Source organism: Pezoporus occidentalis, unplaced genomic scaffold, assembly GCF_034315485.1.
Source record: "Pezoporus occidentalis ecotype Australia unplaced genomic scaffold, CSIRO_AGI_Poc_V1 ctg213, whole genome shotgun sequence".
Classification (NCBI taxonomy): Eukaryota; Metazoa; Chordata; class Aves; order Psittaciformes; family Psittacidae; genus Pezoporus; species Pezoporus occidentalis.
In genome coordinates, this window is record NW_026913997.1 from 586,457 (window position 1) to 613,635 (window position 27,179).

At 40.3% G+C, this 27,179-nt stretch overlaps 3 protein-coding genes across 4 annotated transcripts in view; 1 reads left to right on the forward strand and 2 right to left on the reverse strand.

Moving 5' to 3' along the window:
* HECW2 (HECT, C2 and WW domain containing E3 ubiquitin protein ligase 2) overlaps positions 1-21,089 on the reverse strand; it is a 176,703-nt gene extending 155,614 nt beyond the window's left edge. The window contains exon 1 of one of the 2 annotated variants that reach the window (XM_062619646.1): positions 20,874-21,089. The gene's annotated coding sequence lies outside the window, so the exon portion shown is untranslated. Of the gene's footprint in view, positions 1-837; positions 986-20,873 lie in introns of those variants that run through there. The other variant, XM_062619645.1, reaches the window with a different exon arrangement.
* The window catches only part of PGAP1 (post-GPI attachment to proteins inositol deacylase 1), a 160,839-nt gene that overhangs the window by 53,181 nt on the left and 80,479 nt on the right, over positions 1-27,179 (reverse strand). The window lies entirely within an intron of this gene.
* Positions 4,709-27,179, forward strand: part of CCDC150 (coiled-coil domain containing 150) — a 35,993-nt gene continuing 13,522 nt past the window's right edge. The window contains 8 exon segments of the mRNA XM_062619795.1: positions 4,709-4,959; positions 21,940-22,269; positions 22,652-22,869; positions 22,977-23,155; positions 23,730-23,798; positions 24,029-24,145; positions 25,480-25,609; positions 26,319-26,362. Coding sequence (XP_062475779.1) covers positions 4,709-4,959; positions 21,940-22,269; positions 22,652-22,869; positions 22,977-23,155; positions 23,730-23,798; positions 24,029-24,145; positions 25,480-25,609; positions 26,319-26,362 — 1,338 coding nt within the window.

Below are 27,179 nucleotides of genomic sequence, written 5' to 3' on the forward strand. Positions count from 1 at the left end.
TAAATTATGTAACTATTACCATCCACATACACCACGCTCCCTTTATTTTGACATCACACAGCCCCAGAAAAAGAATGATGTGTTTGAATACCCTTATGGTTTGTAGTGACAGAAAAGATTAAGAGAAAAATAAAACAAGTATACTAAGGAAAAGAAAATATCTCCGCATCAACAAACAATGCAGAGAATGGTTAGAATATGAACCTATGCCGACTTTTCCCCCCGCTGTCATCGTGCTGTATTTCGTGCACACAAGAACAGAAACACACATTAAACCCCACTGTTTTGAAAACAACACGCTTGAAATCTGCAGCGATCTTTCCTGCCCACCACGGACACTGCTATATGAAATCTGGAGAACAGCCCTATGTATAAATAAATAAATACACTAAATGGCGAGAGAACAGAGCGGAGGAAAGAAACGCGGCGCACCAAGTGCCGAACGCATTCCCCGGGCAGGAAACGAGTTATAATTAAATCGCCCAAAAGCGATTAAAATAAAGCCAAGTGGCGTCCTGTGGGCTCCGCGTCAGCCCGCTGCCCGAAGTCGCCCGAGCCTCCCGCACTGACGGGGCAGGCGACGCGGGCGCCGGAACGGGGGCAGCGGGGGCCCGGCCCGCACAGCGCGGAGCCCGATCCGAGCTCCGGGGATACCGCGGGCGGGGGCCGGGGGAACCGCACCTGCCACGGCACCGCCGCCGCACGCAGGAAGCCCCGTGCTGGCCCCGCCGCGGCCCGGTGCCTCCCGTGTACTGCCGCCTGCCCCCGACCGCCCCTCCAGCTCGACCACGTCCCTCGCCCCCGCGGGCGGTCCCCCCGGCACGGGCGCCCACTCACCTCGCAGAGGCGCGCACTGCGGCTCCGCGCCCCACGGCGGGGCTCCGGAGAGGGCGGCTCCGCCCGCTGTGCCGTGCCGTGCCGTGCCGCTGCGGAGCCGGGCGGCGGCCGGAGTCACCCCGTCCTTGCGGCAGGCGGCTCCCGCCGGTGGCGGCGGCAGCCCCTCCGCGCCCACGGCGGGGAGAGCGCCTCTCCGCGCAAGGGCGCCCGCACCGCCCCCCGCCCTCGCGCCGCCTCAGCGCCGGGGCTGGGCCCGCAACCCCTGCGCCAGCCTCCGCCTCGCCGCCGGCATCTTCCCCTCAGTCACCGGCAGAGCGGCGGGACACAGGCAGCTGGGGGAGCCGGGGCCGAGGCCGCAGCCCCGCGGGCCTGGGCGGCGCCGGGGGCGGGCAGCTCCCCCCGGGCAGCCGGTAACAAAGCCGCTCCCCCACGCACACCCGCGGGGGACGCGGCCGACCCGCTGACAGGGGGAGGGGGCTGCGGGATGTCGCCCGCCCCGCGACAGGCCGCTGCTCGGGCCCCGCCTCCAGAGCGGGCTGCGGGGGACCAAGGACCTGCCCGGCGAGCCCCGGCCCGAGCACCCGAAGTGGGTAAATCCGGTCAGGCTGGTGAAAAGCCTTCGCTGTGCGGATCGGGGGGCAGACGGTCCTGCAGCCGCTGCACGTTAATCGCTGTCGATGAGAAAGCACCGCTGAAATGTGCTTTGAAATGCCAGTTTCTTTGTTTAATTCACATGCAGTTATTCGCTCTGACAGTTATCAGTGTCATCAACGTGAATATGAGCCAGCCTCTATCATTGTCTGTGTCAGTTACCGTGTCCGTTAGAAAACAGTTAGGTGAAATCGGCTCCACGTTTGCTACTTTTCCTGCAATTTTACTTGCGCTTTGTCTATCATAATGGACGCAGGAATGTTTTCGTAGGAAAACGTGGTTGCAAAAAAAAAAAAATTAAATTAATTGAAAATTTAAAATACACGCAGTAATTATCAGAGGACCAGTGATGCAAAACACTGCAGAATCCCAGACCAACAAACAAAAACACAGTAATGCCAATGGCCTTAAAAATGTGCACATTGTACTTACTCTTATATAATCCAGGTCCTGGTTATTACTATGAGGCAATACCTCATGCTTTGTTTTCTTTTCTGAGTCACATGAAGGCAAAATCTTCCCACAAGCAAGGAGCACATCCATCCTAACTATTTGGTATCCTACGTCTGGTTTCTAAATTATATGTAGCTACCAATATATGGGCAACAAAATAGGTTTCTGTAGACACCATTTCTACTGAACAAACAGTTGACAACTATATTAAATTAATGTGTATCAAAATACAAAGTAAATTTTGTATAGCTTACAGCATATGCTCAAAGCCCCGGGATTGAAATCCTTTCTGTATTGAAGCCTACAGCACTTTTGTCCAGCTTCAGCAGGAGGGAATTTGCCATTCAGCCCTACTGTATGATACCAGACAAACTGCTCCAGATACAAGTGTATGTGGCTGTATTCCAAAGTAGGGCAAGCTATGAAATCAACGCTTTCATCTATCCGAAGCTTTAAACCCTTTTTTCAGTTCTTTTCTGTGACTTGCACAGGTTGGCACACACAATATAGTTTAAACACACCTAGTGTGTAACTGATCAGTCATCTATGTATTTTCCCTGACTCTTTACACCTAGAAGAGTGCTACTCTGACACAGGACTGCAATAAATCTGTTTGGACTTCATTAAAGGCTCAGATTTGGATGATCATATAGAGGTTAGTGGTGACTTGGGCATTGTTAGATACATACATCTCTCTCTTCAGCACTACCTTGCTTTGGCATTGACAATATAATGCCTCTTTTACTTTCTGAAACAAGATGAAAAGAGAAAGAAGGATGTGTAATGCCAAGACTTTCATAACATTTATAATTATTTGTGCTTTGGTTTTGGTTATCCTGACATTTTTATGATGAGAAGATGAGAAACTGAGAAGATGAAAACCACTAGCTAATGAATTATTCTCAGTGGATCTGGAAGCTGCAAAAGCCCTTTGGCGGTGTGACACAAGTGCAGACTAAATTAAGATTTCTCATCTGTCAATTTAAAAAACTATGTAAATGATACACTGGATTTTCATGTTTCCCTCAAAATGTGTTTTGAGAATGTTCTTGCACCCATGCTAGAAGAATCCTATTTCCACTGAGCAAAAATGTTACTTCATATGAAGCTTTAAATCCTCTCAACTTTCTCCAAGACATAAGTGGAAGCGATCACAACAACAGTATAATCGGAAGTATTTGTAGGAAATCAGCACTACTGCTTTAGAGTAATTACAAAACTGTTCATTTCTGTGCTTTTATTTCTGATATATTCACATCACATGTGAGGTTACATCCACAGTTCCTTATTAACAGCTGCGCTGTCTTTGGTATGATTTAGGATTCTGTTCTATGTTCCCCAGACGTGGCTGTGGCTGTAACTGCATAGAGTTGTGTACACACTCGAAAACAAAGACATTTCACAGAGGAATTGCTATGTCTGTTTTCATGGGTGCTTCCACACCTACAGACACTAAGCTAATAAGGAACAGGCTAACTTTTCAGAGCCATGTCCTGAGGCAATGTGTATTTAACCTTCAACAGACTCCAAAATAGAGAAAACCAGACTGTTTTCCTGAAGCAAACAACTGTCTTTTCTCCTCTTTCCAATTCTGTTACTTACACACACACACCTGGTCCACCTCATCTCTCCTTTGACAAAAAGTTAATACAAGAGAAACCAGAATAACAGAGACTCATACAAAGTCAGCTTTCCCAAGTGAGTATTCCTGCTGCCTTCAGGTTCTGTAAGAGAGGTGCAGTGCACAACACACCATAGCACCTTTCCAGACTGAGAAATATTTTAAATTTAAAATAAATTTAAAATGTATCTGGGGCAAAGGTATTATTGGGTAAAAATTGGAAAACTTATACAAATCTCACGTGGAGATTAGGACCTAAAAATAGCTGGAGTAGTACTAGAATACTGAAACTTCCAAAGAATGTGTTATGTTCTTGGAAAAGGTTTCACTGGAGGAAAATCAATTTTCAGTCATCCTCATCAATTATTTAGTAAAAATCCCTGCAGAATACTACAAACTAAAAATCTTTACCATAAAAATAAATTGGACATCCAAAATTTCTGATTAATGCCCTTAAAATTCTGTATATGATGAGAACCTGTAACACACTGACACACAGATGCACCCTCTTTAAAAAGGGATTTTCAGCTGCTTTAACTTTGGACATTGGAAACTTAACAGAAGATGTATCTGAAGGGGGGTATAGGGATGCTGGGGATGGACTATTCATTAGGGACTGTAGTGATAGGACAAGGGGTAAAGGGTTAAAACTTAAACAGGGGAAGTTTAGATTGGATATAAGGAAGAAATTCTTTACTGTTAGGGTGGTGAGGCACTGGAATGGGTTGCCCAGGGAAGCTGCAAATGCTCCATCCCTGGTGGGGGTTTCAAGGCCAGGTTGGACAGAGCCTTGGTGGCATGGTTTTGTGGGAGGTGTCCCTGCCCATGGCAGGGAGGTTGGAACTAGATGATCTTAAGGTCCTTTCCAACCCTAACTATTCTATGATTCTATGCATAATTTTAATACAAGTCATTAGACATGAGTATGAAAAAGCAATATATATTTTGCCTGGAAGCATTACTTAATTCCCACACAGTGTGGAAGAGTGGGCTAACAAGAATGTTATGAAGCTTAGCAAGGACAAGTGTAAGGTCTTGCACTGGGGTAAACACAATCCAGGAGTGCAGCACAGGCTGGGATCTGCAGGGCTGGAGAGCAGCTCTGTGGAAAAGGGCCTGGGGGTCCTGGTGGACAGCAAGCTCAGTATGAGTGAGCAGTGTGCTGCTGTGGCAAAGAAAGCCATCAAGAAGCCGGGTTACAACAACAAGGGTATCAGCAGCAGAGATAACAAAGTCATTATCCCACTCTACATGGTTTTTGTCAGGCCACACCTGGAATGTTCAGTTTTGGTTCTCACTATACAGAAAAGATGTGGAGAGTTTGGAGACGGTCCAGAGAAGGGTCACAAAGATGATCCAAAGACCAGCAAGCTATATGAGGAACAGCTGAGAGAATTGTGTTTGTTCAGCCTAAAGAGAAGGCTCAGGGGAGACCTTATAATCATGCTCCAGTATTTAAACAGTGGCTAAAAAAGGTGGAGACTCCCTTTTTACAAGGAGTCACATGGAAAAGATGAAGGGTAACAGGCATAAGTTACTCCTGGGGGGATTCCAAGTGGACACGAGAAAATTTTTCACAATGAGAAGAATGAGCCATTGGAATCTCCCCAGGGAAGTGGTGGACTCCCCAACATTGGACACTTTTAAGATTCAGCTGGACAGGGTGCTGGGACATCTAGTCTAGGTCATGATTTGCCTAGAAAGGTTGGACTAGATGATCTTTGAGGTCCCTTCCAACCTGGTAGTCTATGAGTCTATGAAATACTTAAGAGACAAGTACAGAAAAAGGAAAATATTACTTTTCAGTAAATAGTAACTAAAGAAAATAAAGCAATATTCCAGAACTTCCCATCTCCTTTCTCTTCCTTTTGGTTATCATTTACAGCAAACGAGAACCTGATGAATAATTACTGAAGGTCTAACATTGTGTGATCAACAGTAGAGTGTGTGAAGAAAAATGCCCTTTGAGAAGGAAACTTTGCTATGTAACAGCTAGAAGCGTTAAAAGGCAAGAAATGCTGTCCTATATTGTATGAAGATTTTGTATTTTCCCAGCAAATCAATTCTCTGTAAGACAGTGGGCCAAGCTGAATACCCGAAATAAGAGTTTCTTTGCCATGACCATTAAAAAGCCCAGCATAAAAAGGATCAACTGGAAGAGCATTCACATGGGATGGAACTGTAATGTTTCACAAGACTTCTGAAGAGTTTACTGTGCAGCAGGTGAAAGTATTAACTGAAAGAATCAACCTAGGTGCCAAAATCAGCAGGACATTCTCTGGCCTGTCTTGGTGCTTTTGTGCTGCACAAAAGACTTAATGAGAGTGAAAACCATCTGCAGTTCCCCAGCCGGGGATTTTTGTGATATAAAAGAGTCTGTGAGTGTCTGTGGAGTTGCCCACCCCATGGGAGGCCACATACCCCTGCAATCTGAGCAGAGAGAGGGGAGGGCACAGGGAGGGAGGGAAAGCATGCCTGGAGTTTGCTGCTCCAGCCTCCTGCAGATGGTCCATAGGCCCTCAGGAGCTGTAACCATCTGGTACTACCTGGTGCCAGGGCAGGCATTTATCCAGTTGGAGAGGCCACGGGCTTCACAGCAGCTCTCCACTCTTCTGGTGTACAGAGAAGAGACCCCTAATCTGGCAAAATCCTATGGATATCTCCAGGCGCTTACCTGAATTGGCCTTCTGGTCTTGGACCTAGAGGAACATTCATACATAAAGCAAATAAACACATGACCAAGTTTTGATTTAGAAAATATTAAACCATTAATAAGAAGTATATTCATTACAAATATTAAAGCCATCTCCTACCAATACCATTGTATGAAATTATGGAAATAGTTCTTGCCTACAGAAATGAAATCTGCTGCAGTTCCTAATGCTTCCAAATAGTTACCGAAATGTATATGAAGATTACTGAACTGGGGTTAAAGTCATGGTGATAAAAGCAGTTGTCAGTTTCTGTTGGTACTTGAAAAGATTTAATTTTAGAACTGTATCCTTAGGCAAGTAATATAGGGTTAGATCCATACACATTGCATCCGAAGTCATACTGAAATGTCACTTGTAAAACACACTTTCACAATCTTGTTATTTGACTTGTAAACATGTCAGTCAAATCTGCAAAGAAAGCCTGCAGTATATGTAGGAATGTGTACTGAGGTAGTATGTTACAGTACTAATGGATCATACTTTTGTAAAATCAGGAAGCTTCCATAATTGAGGAAAATATACACATTGATCTTTTGGAATACTCTTGCTGAAGCAAGTAAAAGGAGTCTGTGAGGAAACAGTCCGATACCATGCTGAGAAGACAACTGATACAAAGATTATGAAGGTATCAAGACATTAATGAGGCTGAAAAGAGGATGACGAACCTGTATCAGAATTTGAAGATCTGTACTGACAGTAGGGGAACAATTCCTGTTTTTTCCCAGTGAAGAGAGAGCAGAAAAGGCTCAAGCAGGTGGCACAGAACTGCCACACCACTAATATCACTACGATTCGAATCCCAGAGTATTTATCTGGTGCCCCACTTCATGTTAGTTTACACCTTTCTAGGCAACAACAATGGTCATTTGAATTACACATTTGTCAATAATTTGACTAAAATCCTCAAATGAGCTCTTTAGGAGCCTTACCACTTCCCACCACAGCAACAATTACCACATAGATGCATTTAGTAAACAAAATATACAGAAGATATTAAGTGAGTGAGCTGTACTACCAATGAATTTCCTTTAAGAAATTTGAAGAAAGCAGTAATTTCTTTGGCAACCAGGCAGCAGGTTACCCTAGTGACATTAATTCCTTCTGCATCCTACATGGGACTGAATCTGGAATTAGCAGAGGTGGAAAATGCCCCTTGCAGCTCAGGCAGAAATAATATACTTCTCACTGCAAGTGGAAGGTTCTCTTCAGGAGACGTTTGTGCTTCACTGCTCTTCATCAAACAGGGTAACATGAATATACATTTCACTAACAGGCATGAGCAGCAATGGAAACTTAACTGATCATGAACTGAGAGAGAGCTGTCAAACACCTGAGCCGCATTTATCCTGCACAGAATGAATAAACATTAATGCCAGAAAATAAAACCACCCTGAAAGCCTGAAGAATGAACAAAGAGGCTTTTTGCCTGTGCCTAATCCAGCTAAACCTTCTTAAAATCCCAGTTGAAATAAATACTTGACATGATTTTCATCCACAATAGCTTTCTTGCCCACTATATCCTCCTCCATTTATGAAAGGACTGTAAGTTTATATGTAAGAATCCACAGAGCCTAAAGTACATATACTGAGACTGTTATTTTGGCAAAAAATCAATTCAGAATGGTGGAATTACTAGGGCTTTACCTTCCCAAGCTCTTTTGCCAAATTTATATAGAGAAGACATTCTTTCAGTGACAGCATAATATCCATCAATGGTAACCTTAAAGCCAGTGTTCAGTTAGTTTTCTGCGTACAAGTGTCACCATAACCACATGCATCACCATTACAAAGACAACCACAAAATCCTAACAGCCATCAATATAAACTCATATAATGTTAATCTCATATAATGTTAATTTTCATCTGGCATTTTTTCCTTGTCATCACATGGAAAGACAGCAGTTGCAAACCATTAGTTCATATCAATGACAACATACATTCCACAAAAATATAAATCTAACTTACTCTAATTTTTTAATGTAGTGTAAGCTATGTGGCCACCTTGAAATGTTGCAGTCTGCCTGCTCCTAATGTATATTTATTTAACAGTAGTTCACTGGGCAGCTCTGCTGTGTGAGCCAATACTTTTGTTCATAAAACAGACATTCAAAGAACAACCACAGGAGTAGAAGGAGACCTGTAGGTGCATTTTTCTCTTAAAAATAATGTTCCTCTGCCTTATAATAGAAAAGTCTTACAAAATTCAAAATTCTTGCTCAGATTTCCAACAACTGCTGTATGTATTACAAAAAAGTTAAACAAAAAACTAGAATTGTGAGTCTTACAGATTCTGCCTGTAACACCCAGAATACCCAGACCTGGTGGTGTGGTGGTGTAGCAACCAGTAGGACTGAGAATGGGGACCTCAGCTGAACAACATATAAAAATAAGGGCTCCAAACTAAAGACACAATGAGGTGTATTAACATGCCTCAAAGTGCTTGTGCACTCAGCATGCACTTAAATTCAAACACAAACTTAACTGGTTAACTGAAGAGGGACAAATTTAAACATGCACTACAAGTTAAACCAAACATCAGAAGGCAAAACCATCACATGTATCTGTGAAAAACAATCACATTCCAAATTTAGAAATGGCTCAGGAGATGAGTGTGATGACACATACAGAAGAAATGATAGTAACAAAGAACATCAGAAGACGCAACAATATTAAAAATCTTCACCCTGGCAAAGAACAACAAACAAATATTTGGGTTTACAGAGTAACAAAAATACAGTGCAGAGTGTATGAAATAAGGCACAGTAAGAACTCCAGAGTGATCAAGAGTACAGCTAACTGCTGTTACCTTGTAACTGTTTGCCTGTTACCTGTAGAGGAGTGGTGGTGTATACTGCTGAATCTGAAGTAATTCTTGTTTATGTAATCTGTGTACCAGAGACTAAACCTGAATCCCTGCAGGTGGTCTGAAAGCCCAGAGCCAAGAAAAACAGGAGTTCCTGAGATAAGCATTCAAAACTTGAGGATAATGGCTAGAATAAGAGCAGTCCTGAGTACAGCTGCACAAACTCCCTAAAAAACTGAAGCACAGAGAAATCTCTGCAACTATTTATGGTTTTAAATATTCTGATACGCAGATGACACACTGCAAGGCCACCTGCAGTGCAGTTTGAATAGATTAAACTCTTATCCTGGCATATTTGGATCAGGAATATCTGTCAGGTTTCAGCTAAGCTCACATCACTGTATTAGGCAATCATTTAATTCCTGTGCAAGACTGGGCTGGTGTGTAATTTCAGAGCAGAAATCCAAACTACTACATGGCAATTATTCCAGGAGTACCAAAACCACATACAAGTGTCTCTCTCACTGACAAATGTGGGTTTGTTTTTATAGCAGCATTACTAAGTTGAGATAAGCAGCACACTGTTCTACATCTATGGCCTTGCCTACTTTGATTTATACAACACCTAAAATGTCATCTCTCTTTATTCTACAGTAGAATTCACAGGTTATATCATTCTCGACACATCAACAGCCCTCTGTTGCTTTTGGTTGATAGGTGCAAGCCTTTGTTTTGTGTTTTACAAGGTAATTTTATACTTCACTTACAGTCCATTTGTCCAAACTTTGGTACTTTGCTTCAGGGATTAGAAAGTGGGTCTTTATTACAAACAAACTGTGTATTATGAAACTTGGATTTACACATCAACATGCTGCACATGAAAAAGTTTATCTCACCCTAAGGACTCTTGTTGAGGGGACAAAGATGCCAGATATATACTTGATAAAAGACACTGGAGACTTTTGATCATGTCAGTTAGGCTATGTAAGTGATCTGGTGAGTATTTGACCACATTACTGCAAGGTGAGTATTCTGCAAGGTGAATATTTGTACGTGGATTTTACCAGTGAATAGAAAAAGGACTCCAAGTTCTTATAAGTCTGTTCTAATCAGATTTGAATAGCCCATTTAATTCAAAGCTAATGCATCTTATTAAGCATGAGTGGAATTTATTTCCGAGAGAAAACCTGAATGCAGCAGGAAAAATCGAGAATAAATGTTACTTAGTTTGTCCCTGATGGCTAATTCATGGTACTTTAGTATACTATAATCAAAGGTGTCTGAATAACTTCAGTAAAATGCTATAATACATTACTGCAGAAAACATCATCTCCACATAATATTCCTTTTAATAATGAATGCTATTTACGCATGAAGATACCACTTTTACATGAAGTTATAACATTAGTTCTACAAGGCCAGCTATGACATTCAGAGAAAACAAATATTCCAGATAATGTAACTATTTAAAAATCATCATTACAACTTGTTATATTTTGGAAAATATTATTAATGTATTATTTATGAAACCTCTTAATTTGCCTCAAATTACACATCATTTGGAGCAGCTTTCTGAAACTTGTATTTATTGAAGGTATAAGGTCTATTTTTTGTCTGAGAAGCACTAGATTGACACATGAACAGAAAGTGGCAGGGAAAGAAACATGGGTTCTCCCACAGCAAGCACACTAATGCAGGGCTTAAAAATGAAGAAGCAGCAGCACATTTTTGCTTAGACCTTTGAACTGTACCATATGGTTGATGGTCAATTAGGCAAAGATTTATCAGTCCCTGACTGGAATGTGTCCAGGACTTGCTATTTCCTCAGATCTTTGAACCAAAGGATTAGAACTGAACATTTTCTAACCCATTTTTCTAACCCCCATTCACTAACCCACTAAAAGCATGGGATTTATTGCTGAGTTAGCAAATTGAATGGGTTCACCATGCAATCCAAGTGGCACAAAATCTGGTATGAGAGGCAGGTGATCCCGTGACTGGGAAGAGACAGCACGGAAGAAAGGAAGGAGACAACTTCTGTTTAGAAGCACAACACTGTTGTTTCTAATCTAAACATCAACTATTTTCTACTCCCTGGACACCTTGCTTCTGCTTTTAGCTGTATGCTTTGTAAATTCATTTATATCACACTGAAGTGCAACATTAAGTTCACGAACAAGTCCATGACTTTAAGTCTGAAAGTGCTAAGAATGGAATAAAAAATAAGAACTTCAGAATAAATCCAGTAGGAATTTCATCCAAGAGAGTACTGGAGAGGATATCAAGATCTGTAACATAAAATGTTGCAACTGCATGGGAAAAGATGTAACTTTTTCATTCGAGATTGCATATTTCATTTACTTGATAATGGACCAAGCCACAGATACAATATTAGATTGAAGTAGGACATGATTTTTTTCCCCATCAAATTATTTAAGGCAATAGAAATTTAACAAAAAAGTTGTTTATAGTGAAAATCCTAAACCAAAATTTGGCAATAATGAAGTGAGTCAAACATAAAGTTTTTATGTTACATTGTAAAAGCTTAACTTCAAATTCCATGGAAGACTATGGTTATAGACAGATGGCAGGGGGTTTCTTTGCTTGTTTATTAGAAGCATACTTGAGTGCATCTATTCAGTTCGCTGAAAAAAAATGAAAACATAATTTGCAGTATTGTAATCCACGAGGCTTAATTCCTTTGCAGTCACCATTGCAATGTAGCAACAGATTCCACTATAACTATTGCTACAAAGAGATTAAACTTCCCCTGATGATTTCATATACTGAGGGGAAGAAATGTAATTGAAGGGTTAAATTGGTTTCATTTGAAGATTTTTGTTTATTTGTTTTTCCTTTTCATAAGTGTCACCTCATCATTGCAATTCATATTTTCATAAATGTTGAAATATTCTTCTACTATAATAAAACTATAAAACTTTTATATAGTCCCATTTTTCCATGTCACGCATTTGTTGAAACCCCATGGAACAGTAGATAACTTCTAACATAGCAAGTGTAATGTGGGAATAAGAATGCTACTTAAAACCAACTTCAACTGTAAATTTACTACCAGCACTATATAAAAAAGTATATTTACAGCATTTAGGGTTTTACATAGTCTACTGAATAATACTGGTGCACTGCAAATCATGGCTATTCTATTTCTATGACATTTCCAAATGTGCTCCATTAAACCCTGATGAGGGAAAATGCTCTTTCTTGATTTGACAGATTAATGCAAACTTTATTACCCTAACAGACTTGTTGGCTTGGCAAAAACTTGACTGCTGCTCTGGCATTAAGTGGTTTTATCATTACTATTTTACACATATAGTTCAATAAAGAAGCTTCAGTCACTTTGGCAAAACATAGTCTTTCTACACTGATAAGACACTGCAGGAGTTGGCTAGGATTCTTAGCTAGGTGTATAGCAAAGGACAAATGAAAATATTAAATGGTTTAGCTGGAGTCATTCACAAAACAGCACCTAAGCTGGATCCCAAAAATTCTGGTATCAGATTCTCAACTAGCAAACATTGGTATAAAATATCTGGTATTATATAAGCACCTGACCACCAAGATCTGGTTTTCTGTTCTACAGCACAAAGGTACATCCTTTCTACAGTCTGTTTGCACTGTGTATGTTCAGAGCTTTCCTATTTTTTTTCCCCGATATATTGGAAAGGATGGGAAGGAATAGAGAGAGGTCATTTAGTACACTGCTTCCAAACCTTTTTTAAAATCCAAGGACCAGATAGTACTTGGGGAAAAAAAGTCTATGGAAAATGTTGCATTCTTTTATTTGGTGGAAAGGCATGTGATAAATATTTAGCATTTAGGCAAAAGAAGTTGTACTAAATTAAAATGTTACCATATGTATCATTTTCATCTAAAATATTAATTAGAAAAATTATAATAATATGGCCTAATTCCTGCCTTTACCTGTCGAAAGTCAACGACACATAGCTGCTAACACACAAAAATGTATTTGTATGAAGCTGTAGTTTACTTTTTGTAAATGCAATTCTTTACACAAGAAGGCCATCATCTCTTGTTTAGGATACAGCCAGGGTCTGTTGACCATGGCTTTACTTATATAGGTGTAGTCCATCCTTCTGCCCTAAGGAAAAATTAATTATGACTGAACCATTTCTGAGATACTTTTTGCAGGACACCTGAGCAAATGATCAGAACACTGTCTTCGACCACAAATTCTATAAAGAATAGTGATTACCTTGAAAATGCACAGTGAGATTATGACTTATTTTACCCTTCATGTACATAGTAATGGATTCTGGTTACAAAATATAATGGACAAAAACTCTGTCTTTGTAAATTCAGCTATTAAGTGCTACAGACTTCAGTAAAAGCCACCATTTCAGCCCTATTTTGCACAATTCAGTAAATTTGAGCATACAGGTAAGAAACTGTGCTCATTGCATTCTGCAGCCTATCAGTTACTGAAAAATATTCCTACTCTGTAATATTTTTCAAATTGTCTGACTCTGCTCTGTTGGATACAATTGTGCATTCTTTCCACAATCACATGAACCTCTGTAAGTGGCAGAAAAGTCACTTACAAAGTCTCCTAAGTACTCTAGAGCTAGAGTACTTGTCTGTGGCTTTTAAAAAATTCAGGAGCAAAACATCAAACCCTGTGGTGTGAGCAGCTGCCAAAGGTCAGTGTTAGCAGAAGAATTTTATTCATTCATCAGTATTCTTGTGGAACAGTATGACATCTGCAGTTTGACGTAGAGAGTTAAGAACATAAAATCCGCCAGCACTTAAGGAAACAAGGTCTAAAGGGAGAAATAGTATTTTATAAAGCAGTATCTAGGGCAATTGCATTTTAACATAATTAAATACTGCATTTTTGGAAGTACAGAATACCCTGCATTGTTTGTAAATGCAGTTAAGCCTTTTAATCAGACTATTACCTTTTCATAAGTACATCAACAAAAATGACAGCCAGTAGAGAAAAATAAAACAATTAAGTACTGCTTAGATAAACTTCAGGATGTTCAAAATAGTAAGCAGGGTGATACATTTTGCTGAATGTATTAAAGTCTGGAATATAAATTAAACTCTGCTACTCAAGATAACTAAACATGTTGGCTGTGTTAATATCTGCTAATGATGCAAGTTGCTTTAAGAGATAAGAGACCCCAGATTCTCTGGTGTGGAACTGGTACTGTGCACTGCACTCCAGTATACCCTATTAGACCCTCAAGGATCCCAGCATAAAATGGATGCTAATGGTGTGGGTTATGCTCCTCTCCTTTTTCCCTGCTGCTGGCATAAATCCAGGCTCAAATCCCTCATTCGTGTATTACAGTCCCCAAAGGACCATATAAATGATATTTTCACCCCAGCTGATGAATGAATTCTGTACAAAGTGGACACAAGAATTTGAAGGGAAAAAAGGCCATATTTCTCCTTTTGTGCATGCATTTGGTTTACAGCATTTGTAAGTCTGCAACTCCCAGGATTTGGGCCACGCTCACCAAAGCTATGCAGCAGTCTCTGGTTATTCACATAAAAATAGCACAGCACTTCAAAGAATGTACAGTGTAGGTTTAGTAAATAATAAGTCAAAATCCCTCCCAAAAATATATGCTGTCTTTTGATTGTATTGAAAAGAAAATTTTCCTCTTAGGGACTTCATAAACAACTCCTGAATCCAAATATAAAATTTAAATTAAAAATTAACGTATCCTGTGTGAAGCCTTTGTTTTCTGTGCATCTCTGGTTTAAATCTGAGGCTACTTAATATCTGATGGGGTTCCCCTGCTTTCTTGTTTACTTGTTCTGAAGAAGTCATTTTTCCAGTAATAAATTGAAAAGACAACAGTCATTTACCTCTTCTATCTATCACGTCACTGTCTTAACCCTTAGAGACTCTTGCACTTCAAAAATAGGCCAGCAGAAACATTAAGCTTATGTGTCACAGGAATTAAGGCAAGACCTTAATTCCCTTACTTGGAATTTATCTCTATTTTACAAAAAGCACTTAAGAGGCAAATCCTTACTTGGAATTTAATTCTATTTTACAAAAAGCACTTAAATAGGATTTGCAGCTTTCAGGTTTTGAATTTAAAAATAGGAAAAAAATATTACTAAGAGCATTCGTATTGATTTAACAACTGAAACGTGTGATATTGCTTACAGCGACTGGAGGTTTTAAGCCAGGTAGCCAGGACATATAGAAAGTCATAATATGGGAAACAATAAAAGCTATTATAAATCTTTTTGCATTTTTACAATGTTTTTCTTGGATTAGAAATCAACATTTCCATTGCCAGATCCTAAAGGATGAGACAGAACTTGACAAAGAACAGAATTTTTCTTTCATTTTTACAAAATTGATGCAATTGTTTCACACTTTGTTGAATTACACAGTTGCAAGTAAGGAATGGTACTGTTCGTAGGAGTACTACTGACAATCTGTTCAAAATGGATTCAAACACCTAACAGAATTCACTGTACTCTGCTTACATGAAATACTGCTTCTCAGCAGGAGTGAAGGTCACTGTTCTATAATCTAAATGTACTAAATGTTCTGGTAAGATTTCATTTGATTTCAGGGAAAGAGGTGCTAGGAATGACAGCTGAAATAATTACAAACATTTCTGTCTTTGCAGGATTATCATCTTTGCCTGTTTTAGATGTCATTTAGACTTGTCATAGAACTTAAAATCTGTGGAAATCTATGCATTAACTTGTCATGTACAATGACACTTTGATTACACTTTAATTCTGTATTCTTTTAGTTCAGTGCCTGAAAACAGGGTATTTGTCTCTGAAAGGTAAAAGAGAAAGAATGTCGAGTGCCACATTAAGTTTTTAATGCTAAATCCCTGGAGATGTGGAGCTGGTCTGTTTAAGCTGATAGGAACTAATTAAGACAGAACCTGATTCTACTGCCTGTCTCAGAACAAAACAGGAATGATATCAAAGTGTTACTATTTCTTCTAATTTCTTAGTGCTGTACACAGAAGTTGAAAATGATAAGTCATGCCACTTAGGCTTATAACCACTTGCTGAAGTAAACCTGGGTGCCTGAGTGCTATTCTTTATTTGCAGCAATAGGACTTTTATATACTCCTAAAGGAGTAGATAGATGCCTTCTCATATTTCACAGACTTCCCAGAGAGGAGCTGGACAGCAAACTGGCACATTTTCCAGATATTGATTGTCCCTTGGTCTAGTGCTCTATAGCCTGTTTCCTGATTTCCCAAAGTGAGAGTTTTGTATCCTCTCTGTTTTAGAGAATATGAACCTTCACAACCAGAACATTGAACATGATGTATACAGCATGCTCATTTTTTAATTACTGAAATTGTAGTACATTGAAAGGAAAATCAAAGTAGGAGAAACATCAGTCTTATTTTATTTTAGCATCATTTTAACTAGACATTTCTTAGTTGTCTACAAAGTAAACACAATACAGCTGCAGAACTTGTATTTATATTTCAAATGTTTGACAGTGTTCTGAACTGCAGATACTAGGGTCTACTGTAAAGATCAACTACATGTGAGAATCAATCAGATCTGCATTTATACACATATAAAGTTTGAGACTTTAACGCTTGCAGTCTGGGCTCAACAGCATACAAAAAAAACCCCCAGTATTCTAGGAGAAAGCAATAGGATGGAAAAGTACCTAGTAACTCAGTGTGTCCTATCAAAATGTAGGAAGGCTTAGTTAGTTAAATCATAGAATCATAGAATGGTTTGGGTTGGAAAGGACCTTAAGATCATCTAGTTCTAACGCCCCTGCTATGGGCAGGGGCACCTTCCACTAGACCATGTTGCCCACAGCCCTGTCCAACCTGAACGCTGCCAGAGATGGAACATTTACCACTTCTTTGGGCAACCTGTTCCAGTGCCTCACCGCCCTCACAGCAACTTAGATACAAATTTATTACTATATTTTCTGCATGCATGTACATACACACACATATACAGACAGAATCTTCTCCTTGCATGTTTCTTATTAAAGATAGGTCTTCATACAAGATCTGATGGGTTTAGTTTATTGCTCCTAGTGTCTATGTCCTTGAACTCATAATTCTCAGTGTGACATCATCATCAGTCATTCTAAAGATGCTAATGGTATTACAGATTACCTCAGACAGGAAAACAAACAGAAAAAGTAATCATACCAATCTGAATTATGCTTTCATAAAACTCAATAACAAGAAAATGCTTGAAGGAAGATGAATGAAACACTGGTAATCATCTATCATGTTTATTTTCCTTGTGATACATGCAAAGTATTACTTGGACAGCCCAAATAGTATTTGGCTGTGTACAGAGAGGTGTCTACTGCCATTTTAGACAAATGGTATTTGGTTGCTTACAGAGAGGTGTCTAGTGCCATTTTAGACAACCTCAAGAATTCCAGCTGGCTTCCCTTTGCTTGGAACCCCCTTACATTTTGTGTATCATCTGCTAGCCCTGTGAGAGTATCTTCAGTGGCCTGCAATACCTAAACCAGCACTAGACTTCTACGTTTAGGCACCTAAAAGCCTAATCCATACTCCCTTTTTTTCTCTGATCTACACTGTGTGAAATGGATCAGAGTATTAGCATGGTATATTAAGTTTACACCGACAAGATAAGTAGAAAACTGAAAAACAAAAGTGGTCTTCTGATGATTATCATTTTAATACAACAGCATCTTCAGTGAAACATTAACTTCACGTTCACTGGTTTGCACAAATATTCTTATGCCATTCTTTTAAAAAAAAAAAAAGATTAATTCTGTCAGCAGTGCTGATTTAACACTCAAGTTGGGTATCTCAGGATCCTGCTGTTGTCTGCTGTTGACTATTATCCCTTCTTGTCTGAGACAAAGCTGTCAAACTGAATTAATATTGTATTAGCTCACCATAAAAAAGGGGAGGAGGGGAAAAGACGGCAGATCAGAGGCAGGTAAACATAGAGAGATAAAAACCAGAACGTTGTTCTTTATCTGGTATGCAAAATTAGGATTATCAATAGTGGCAGCATAAGGAGGAAAAAAATACATTACATAGAATACTTATGCTGCATTATTATGCAATATATCTAATAATGTATTTACTGTAAGACTCTATAGCAGCTAATAACACTAAGCCAGGGATGATCTTTTCATGACACTCTACACAAAAGCTGGTCTCCAGCCTTCTTAAAAATCTCACAGGTTTCTACAAAGAACAGATGGATGCAAACAGACTGGGCAGCACAAAGTACAGAATTATTGCCAGTAAACCACCACAGTGGCAGAAATACACTGATAACCTGAATTCTCACAAAGTTTTGCAGACATAACAGTGTAGGAGTTTTAAGGATGGATCAAAGAACAGTGCTTTCAGCATATTTATATTAATATCCTTCAAAGTGTGCAAGTGATGAGAATTAAAAAAAAAACACGTATCTACTTGTATATGAATTAAATTAAAACACATTGGAGCTCAGCAGAATGGGCCAAGTGAACTCAGGAGGTAGTATCTCATTGATGATAAAACATATCAGCCAGGGTGAAGAAAAGTCATGCAGGGTTCTGAAGTGGAAACTTTCAGCTAACAATTTCTACAGCTTGTATTTGATGCAATAAAAAAGGGCAATTTAGAAGGGGAGAAACTAATTGAAGCAACACTCGAGCAAAGCAGATTTACAGCAGTGATAGAACAGAATGGAGGCTCTTACTCCTACAAAGGACACTCCTTTGCAGAATGCTAACCTGGATTTAGCAAATTTGATTTATCCTACCTCTCAATTCAAACTTAAAGTTCTACCTACTGTTACAGCTTTCTCTCATACCATCCAAGGAATCAAAAATAGAGATCTTTGCATTAGTGTTTGCTCTCTGATTTACCTTCATACCAAAGCGTTCTGCATAAGCAAGCAATTGAGCGAGATGAAAAGAATTCCAAAGATAGTGCTGGCAGCTCAGGCTCCACCTTGAACAAAGACTTCAGTTCTATTCTACTACACTAGAAGGAATTCAAGAAAGATCAACGAAACTATTAAAAAGGAAAGTATTTTACATGTGCTGGAATAAAACTCTGTTAACTAATGACACATTAGTTATAGCACATAATTATCTACATATAGCACATCATTATCTACAAATACATGGTAAATCTAAGTAGAAATTGAAGGAAGATATCAGCATAGTAAAAAGGGTATAACTAAAAAACTGTCATTATGAGAAAGGAAAATGTAATGTCACCTTTAAGAAGTGACTCTACTGGAATATGGAATAACTTCCCAGAGAAAGCTCCATTTCCCCAAAAAATTGCAATCAGCAATAATAAAAACATGATGTGAATTATCCTATTTTTTTAATATATCTAATTTACATCAAAGTTTTACTAAGATATGTGAGCTGCTGTACACATCACAGAAGGCATAGGTGTTTTAATAGTACACGTATACTCTTAACCACAAACCAAAACATTCTTCTATTCCATTTTAGCTTGGAACTTCATGCAGCAATGATGATTCCACCAGGCATATATGTAGGAAAACACCAGGCCACAGTCTGCCACCAGGCAAACTAGAGGAAATTATTCTGATATGAAGAAAACAGTAGGTGGCCCATCATCATAATGCACTTGCCTGCCCCATCTTCTACTGCCATATAAACGACATCAAAAATAAAAGAAAATGCCAGTTTTAGGTTATTTTGAAGACTCCAGTGAAACTGTGGACAGAATAGCTAGAGCAGAAAAGGACATCAAATTGTTTCACTTCAGCTTTCAACACTCCATTCTTTGATCACAGTCATCTTAAAAGTTTCTTGTGGAAAAGATGCTACAGTTTGATGTGTACGTTCTACATTTTTATACGAAGTTAGTCTTACTGAACTACACACCAATGTCTAAAAGTAAAGAACATGACTAAAAAGCTCAGACCAATCATGTCTTATTAAGCATAGAGCTTGATCTGTTTGTTTCAAAATTTATACAACACCTTCAGAATTAACTATCTTTCTGTCAAACTTTGTTACCTTACCTTAGTTCATGAAAGGATCTCTGAAATAGTTTCCATTTGACCTACATACCAGTTTTTCTTTTCTCACTTCCAACACATATTATTCTACTGTATAAACTAGGCATCCCTACATTGCTATTGTATCAATAGCCTTTGATTAAAGAACAGCTGAAGTACAACACCAGTAGTTATTGAGAAACCATACAATAAAAAAAAGTTACTTTTAATATTCAGTGATATTTATGCAACTCTTCCTTAGGTGAGAAGCTTAAGAGTTACTTAATTTATCATTTTTAATCTCTTTTTTCTTTATATTCCCTCACATCCCACGTTTCTTCACAAGCCTCCTGGCAACATCCCCCAGGCAAAGGCTTCCTGGAGCAAATTCTCAAGTGGAGCAATGACATCTGTGCATCAGCTGAGGATCATTTTATTACACATACATTACTGATCAAATGCAGCATTGGCCTGTCTGCAGAGTCACTCTTTTTGCTCAGAAAAGCTGCAACCTTTCCTCCAAACTAAAGCAGTCATGCCAGAAGATCCTCAAATCAAAACAATTATATTCATCAACAGAATGCAAAATTTGCAGCATTAATGAATAGGCACCAGCTGCAGTTGCACAGATTATAAAACGCGGAGTCACCGTGTTTAGATACTCCAATAAAAATAGTTCCTCTCTGCTGCCATCTACAGATAGATTTGAAATTGTTGTAAAATCTACTTTTCACTTCCAGATACGTCTTTAAGAATAGGATCTTGACACGCCCTACAAACCAGTTCACCTCAAATATCTCAACAGTGTTACCGCAACATATTAGAAGTGTCAGGCGAAGCTGAGCCCAAGCGACAGGTCGTCGAAAGGTCTTTAGGTATTGCCACGGTGATTTAGGTGTTGCCAAGTGATGCTTTACCCTGTGCAAAATCCTCATCTGGGAATTAGGTGCTCATGTTCTCTGTCTAATGCATGGGAAGAGTTAAGTCTCACACAGATGCCCCTCAGAAGCCAGATGAGCTGCCAAAAGTGAAAGGGAGATTCTCAGGTATAAATATAAAAATCTCAGGTATATATTTAATGCTTTTGCTTGAGTCCTCAGAATATCTAAGGCTTACTGGTTGTGGCATTGCTATTAGATGCCTGCTTCAGACACCATACTGCCAGTTTCACAGCTGTACGTTCTAACCAAGAGGTTGCAAAGTCAGTTTCCCTCTCTGCATGAAAATGAACCTCAGTAGGCAGAAGTGGTACGTTTGTAAAAGACTGACACCTCCAATACACAGTGGAGACAGTGTAACTCAGGCTGCTCATCTGTATTAAATGACTGTATGCCTGTTAAGTATAAAATACTATTCTTGCTTAGGGCCCAAACTGAGCGTTAGTTGATATGAAGTAAATCGATCATGCACGGAACAACTATTATTATGTTCCTGCAGGGCATCTTCCCTCAGAGGTCTGACCCTACACACCCTGCAAGCTGACTTTAAACCTCTTCAAACGCTACCATAATTCAGCGGTTTGTTGTAAAACATGCTTCTAAGAGCTACCTAAGCATGAGGAGACAAAACGCGCAATCCACGGAGCGCTCCTGAAGACCTCCACGGGCTCTCGCAACAGTCGCCGCACATCTCAGCCCCCGCCTGTGCGCGATAGGGCCGGGCCCGGCTGCGCGCTGCCGCCTGAGACCGGGCCCAGGGGGACTCCGCGCTCCGCCCCGACCTTACCCCCCAGGGCCCGGCCAGGGGGACCGGGAAGCCGGGTGTGAAGGACGCGCGGCGCGGCGCGGCGGGACAGATGAGAGCCGAAGCAGAACGTCCTGTGAGCACCTCAGGACCCCGCTCGCCAGCAGCACCTCAGGCGCACCCTGACTGCGGAGGAACCCCCGCCGGCGGCTCAAACCACCCTCCGCCCTGACGGGGGACTATCGCTGCCCGGCGCGCTGCTGCGCATGCGCCGCCGGGGGCCTTGTCCCAGGTTCTGGACGCAGGGATCGGCCGCGGTGGGGGTGCCGTGCGGGCGGTACCGCAGCCGTGGCTGGGGCGGGTCCCCGCAGGGCGGCGATGGCCAGGCCAACCATCGTGCCCATGAGAGTCAGGGTGACCGTCCCAGAGGCCTTCATGGTGCTCCACCTGAGGATGAAGATGGTGGAGGAGCAAACCAGTGCCCTGGTGCGAGACCTGGAGGAGCTTGGCATCAATGGGCAGAGGTAAGGAGAAAGCAGGGTAAGTTTTTCCCCTTCAGCAGCCTGGTCTAGTGGAAGGTGTCGCTGCCCATTGCCGGGGACTTGGAACTAGTTGAGCTTTAAGGTCCCTTCCAACCCAAACCAGTCTGTGAGTTGCAGTTTCGGATATTACTTCATTTTCCTCTTCTCAATCCTCTTTTCACCCCTTTGCCGTGCTTTGCTCTTCTTTCCATGAAGGAGCTGGTGCTGGCAGCATCAGCAAGAACAGGCTACAGCAACCTGGGGTCACTGGAAACCTTCCAGCTCTGTGAAACGTGGTTTCTAATCTAATCACACCTGTAACGCATACATGCAATGTCAGGTGGGTTTACATACACAGAGTAGGTCAGTCTTTTCTCCTTTTCAGCCGTGAGCATTTCCACTCAGAGACCTCAGAAACACCCGCTCGTCCCCCAGCCATTAGCCCTGTGCAGGCCAGGGTAGCATTTGTGGGAGAAAATACACTGTGGAAGAACTGTGAGATGCTGGTGAATCGAATGTGTCAGTTAGAGAGTGTTGTACAGACACTGAAATCAAACATCTTCCGGCTGCAGGCAGAAAAGAAGCTGAACTCCAAGCACACAGGTAGTAAAAAAAAAGGGGGGGGGGGGAAGGGTGTTACTACTTCATTCTTTATTATCCCTACTAATGCTTTTTCTGTCAGTGAAAGCTTTTTGCCTTTTCCTGTGCAGCCCAATTGGAGCAATGCTTGAGTACACTCCATGAGGCTCATTTGCGAGAAATGGAGACAGTACAGCAAGAAGCAATGAAGTTGCATCAGCAACTGAGTGATGTGAAAGAGGCTGAAGAAAAGGCAAAAGAAGAAGTTCAGAGACTGAGTACTGCTCTGGAGATTACAACTTCATCCAAGGTACAAGATTATGATCTTCCAGTAGTTTCAAGTATGAACAGACTTGTTTTTAAGTACAGTCATCTCTGATATAGTTAAACAGAATGTATATTCAGCTGGAAAAGGGAGTTTATGATATATTGTTGGCAGTAAGAGCAAAACCATTTGATAATGAGATTCTGTGCTTCCAAAAAAAATCACATAGGAAATAAAGAATAAAAATATTTGGGATATGTAATTCTGTCATCTTTGTGATTTCAGTTCATCCCAGCTTTTCTCAATAGCTTTTCTGTTTTTCCAGGAATTTCTCTGGTGTTTCAGTCTTACACTTCTGTTACTATCTCCCCTGAAGAGAACTTCAATGGAGTATGTCACTCAATCACATTAACTGTACTAAAGAATGTGTTGCTTCTTAGCGCTTGCACTCTTATATTCAGTGCTTCAGAACAGAGAACATGAGGCTGGAGATAGAAATGAAGTTCTAAGTGTTAGTACAGCAGTTGTATTCTATAATAAATAGGTAATAAATAAATTGCTTTTGCAATAGTTATGAACACGACAGGATAAAAATATCTGTTCCTTTCATCTTCTTTAGATGGATGTAGTAACTGCAGCTGAGGAACTGCGGAACACAAACCAGAAGATTAACTGTAGACTTCAGGAAGTAAGTACAGGAGCAAAGAGCTCAGTAGGAGGATAAATTTGCCTAGTGTTTAAAGATTTGAAGATTCTTAAATAATATTCTGGGTGCAATTTGGGAATATGCAGAACCCAAAGGAACTTGCCAGCCATGCTCATAACTAAATACAGACAGAACATCTTTCATATATACTCTTGAAGTATTTGTTCAATCTGTCTAATTAGATCTGGGTCAGAAAGTGTTTATTTTTCTAGCTCACAGAACAGCTCTCCCAGGAGATCAGCCTGCGGCAATCTCTGGAGGAATCCCATGCAACTGTGTTGTGTTATGTACAGGACATGGAAGCAATAGTAGAAGTGGAACAAAAGCAGGTTTGAGAAACTTTCAGTCTTCTTTTGTGTCTGTTTTCGTTTTCTCATCTGGGAGGAAGAGCAAGAACTTGGATGTCGTTCCTAGAAACCAGTTAAAACACTTTACAACATTTTGTACAAGTGTTGATCAGAAGACATCATGTAGTCAAATTTCCTGCTCAAAGTCGGAGTATCACAAACACTGGACTGGAGCAGTAGTGGATTTGTTCAGCAGCACTGTTCGAAGACACTAATTCCATGGCAGCTGTAGGCATTTTTGATAGTACTACCATAATGTTCCAGTTAAGATTTTTTTCTACCATCCAATCTGAATGTTCCAAGCTTAAATCTGGGACCACTGCCCCTTCCTTTAATCATTCAGTGCAACTGAAAAGAATTTGACTTTATAATCTTTGTAACTGCCACTTACATTTGTGGGACACAGATGGATCCTGCCTTAACCTGTCTTCCCCAGGCTGTACAAACGTCTTTATAATTGGGGTACCAATAAACAGAAAAATATTTTGTTGAGATCATAAACTTTCTGGGAGTAAGAATGCTTTCTCCATTAACTGCCATAATGACAAAGCAAGATCTTTGTTCGCAGCTGTATTTGTATTATCTAGCTATTTTGGAGTGTGGGGAGAGGCCATAGTTCATAGTAGAAATGAACTGGTTTACGCATAATTCACTTAACAACTCTGCATGTATACGCACATGCCAGCCTAACACTTCTGAATTCATAGCAACAGTTTAGTAAGGATGAAAGAAAGCAAATAGCAAAGTATCAAAACTTGAATAACTGAGGTTTGTTTGTTTTTTTATTTTTTGCTCATGATCAAGATCTGTGTCCCTGAAACATACAAAGTTCTGTTAGAAATTACCGGTTGGTTTTGTTTTTTTTTCCCCCCTACATGCCTTTTATCATTGTGTTCTTCTACAGCAGAAGTGGAAAAATGATGGAGACCTTATTGAACTGTATGAATTACATACATCATGTGAGAAACAAAGGCTTAGTTTCATTAATCTGTCAGTTGTTGATGGGTATAGTTGACCATGTTGCATTCATCTTCATCTTCTATAGCTTGATCTTTTCTGTAATCTTAATTGTACAAACGGTTAGATTCTGCCTGTCATGTAAAGATGATTATAAGCACACATACACTGTGTTACATATAGAAATATATAGAATTGCTTGCCATAAAAGTCTTCTGCATAAAGCTGGGATGAGCAGAGAGGAGAAGCTGACCAGGCTTTATCTTTTCCACTTAGATTAACTTTTTAGGCTCTGAAATCTGGTAGGTTTGCCTGACTGAATTCTGCATCTTAAAGAATAACATGTAATATCATTGCAGGTACAGATACTACACCAGGACTGCCAAGACTTGTGTAAAAATTTCCAGCTAGCCCGAGTGAGGCTGCAAGAGGAAGAGGAAAGAACTGCACAGCTGGAGCAACAGTGCACAAAACTGAAAGCTGAGCTGGGTATGACAGTGGATTCTTGTCACATCCTTTTAGCCCTTCTCTGTCTTCTGCTTCCACAGTGAGAGGAAACAAGCACCAGACCTGTTAATTGAAGGAACTTCTGAGTGAGTCTTTGATGATACCTTGGATGTCACAACATTTTGGCTAGATTTCCCTCCCTACCCTACTCATGCTGAATTGTCTTTTGTTGTCTTTGTATTTTCCCAGTATGTTATAAAGCACAGAATATTATAGGCAGGTTGATTCAAATTCCAACAAAAATGCTTCTGTTTTTAGATCTGTGTGGTTTTAGCAGGGATCTGATCTAACTACTGTTTTCTTTATCAGTGCACAAAAATTTTGTATATGGGCTGCAGGTTACAGTCGGCACAAGTCAGTTGCTTACACACCTGGCAACTGAATAAGAGTCATAGTGTTACTTGATTTGCTGAAGCAATCACAGAAGTGGTACATGTAGGAGACGGGCATGATGGCATGCTTCATTTAAAAATTAAATACATTACAATTACTCTATGGAATCAATTTTTCAAAGTAATTTTGCTGAAATACTGAAGTTATCATGGAAATTATTAATGAACAGCATATTTGTAGCAGTCTTACTGCTTTGTGGCATATTCAGTAACTCAGATAAACTTTAAATCAAAATGTCACCTTTTAAAGTTACCAAACAGATAATAAAGTCTGTCCTGACATTCTTTCCTATTTTTAGACTCCAGGAACTGTATCATTTCCCAGCTTGGTGAAGAAACAAAAGTAAGTTGTAAACAAGTATTGGTGAGGAAAACAGCTAAATAAAGATCAGAACAGCCTATGTGAGACCTTTCAAATGTACAACATTCAGAGGCAGATTTTTTATGTAGACAAATGCCAAGTGCAACCAAGGCTACTAACCACTGAATGTCTTATTTTATCATTTTACCAGTTTGGGGTTGACCTACTTATTTTTGAAAGATTTAACTTTCGTATTCTACTGAAATATCAAAACACTGATATGAATGCCTGCCTTGGAAAGCTAGAACTGGCCACAAAACACTGTTGTGGTAGCACAAGTATTGCATATAAAGGAGACAAATGGGTTGGTGATTAATACTACAGAAAAAAATCAGAAGCTTGGTTAACTGGGTACTGAATTTTCAAGCAATTGCTAGGGGAAATCCCATGGGCAGGGCTGTTTGAAGGTAAAGGGGCCCAAGATAGTTGGTTGGCATTCAAGGATTGCTTTTTCCGAGCTCAAGATCGGAGCATCCCGACACGTAGGAAGCCAAGGAAGAGGGCCAGGAGACCTGCGTGGCTAAATAGGGAATTGCTGGGCATGCTCAAGTAAGTGGAAGAGGAGAGTTTACAGGTCATGGAAGGAGGGGCTGGCCACTTGGGAGGAATATAAGGCTGCTGCTAGAGGATGTAGGAAGACAGCTAGGATGACTAAGGCATCCTTAGAATTAAACCTGGCAAGAAGGGTCAAGGACAGCAAAAAGAGCTTTTTCAAATACATGGCAGACAAAACTAACACCAGAGGCAATGTAGGCCCACTGATGAACGGGATGGGTGCCCTGGTGACAGAAGATACAGA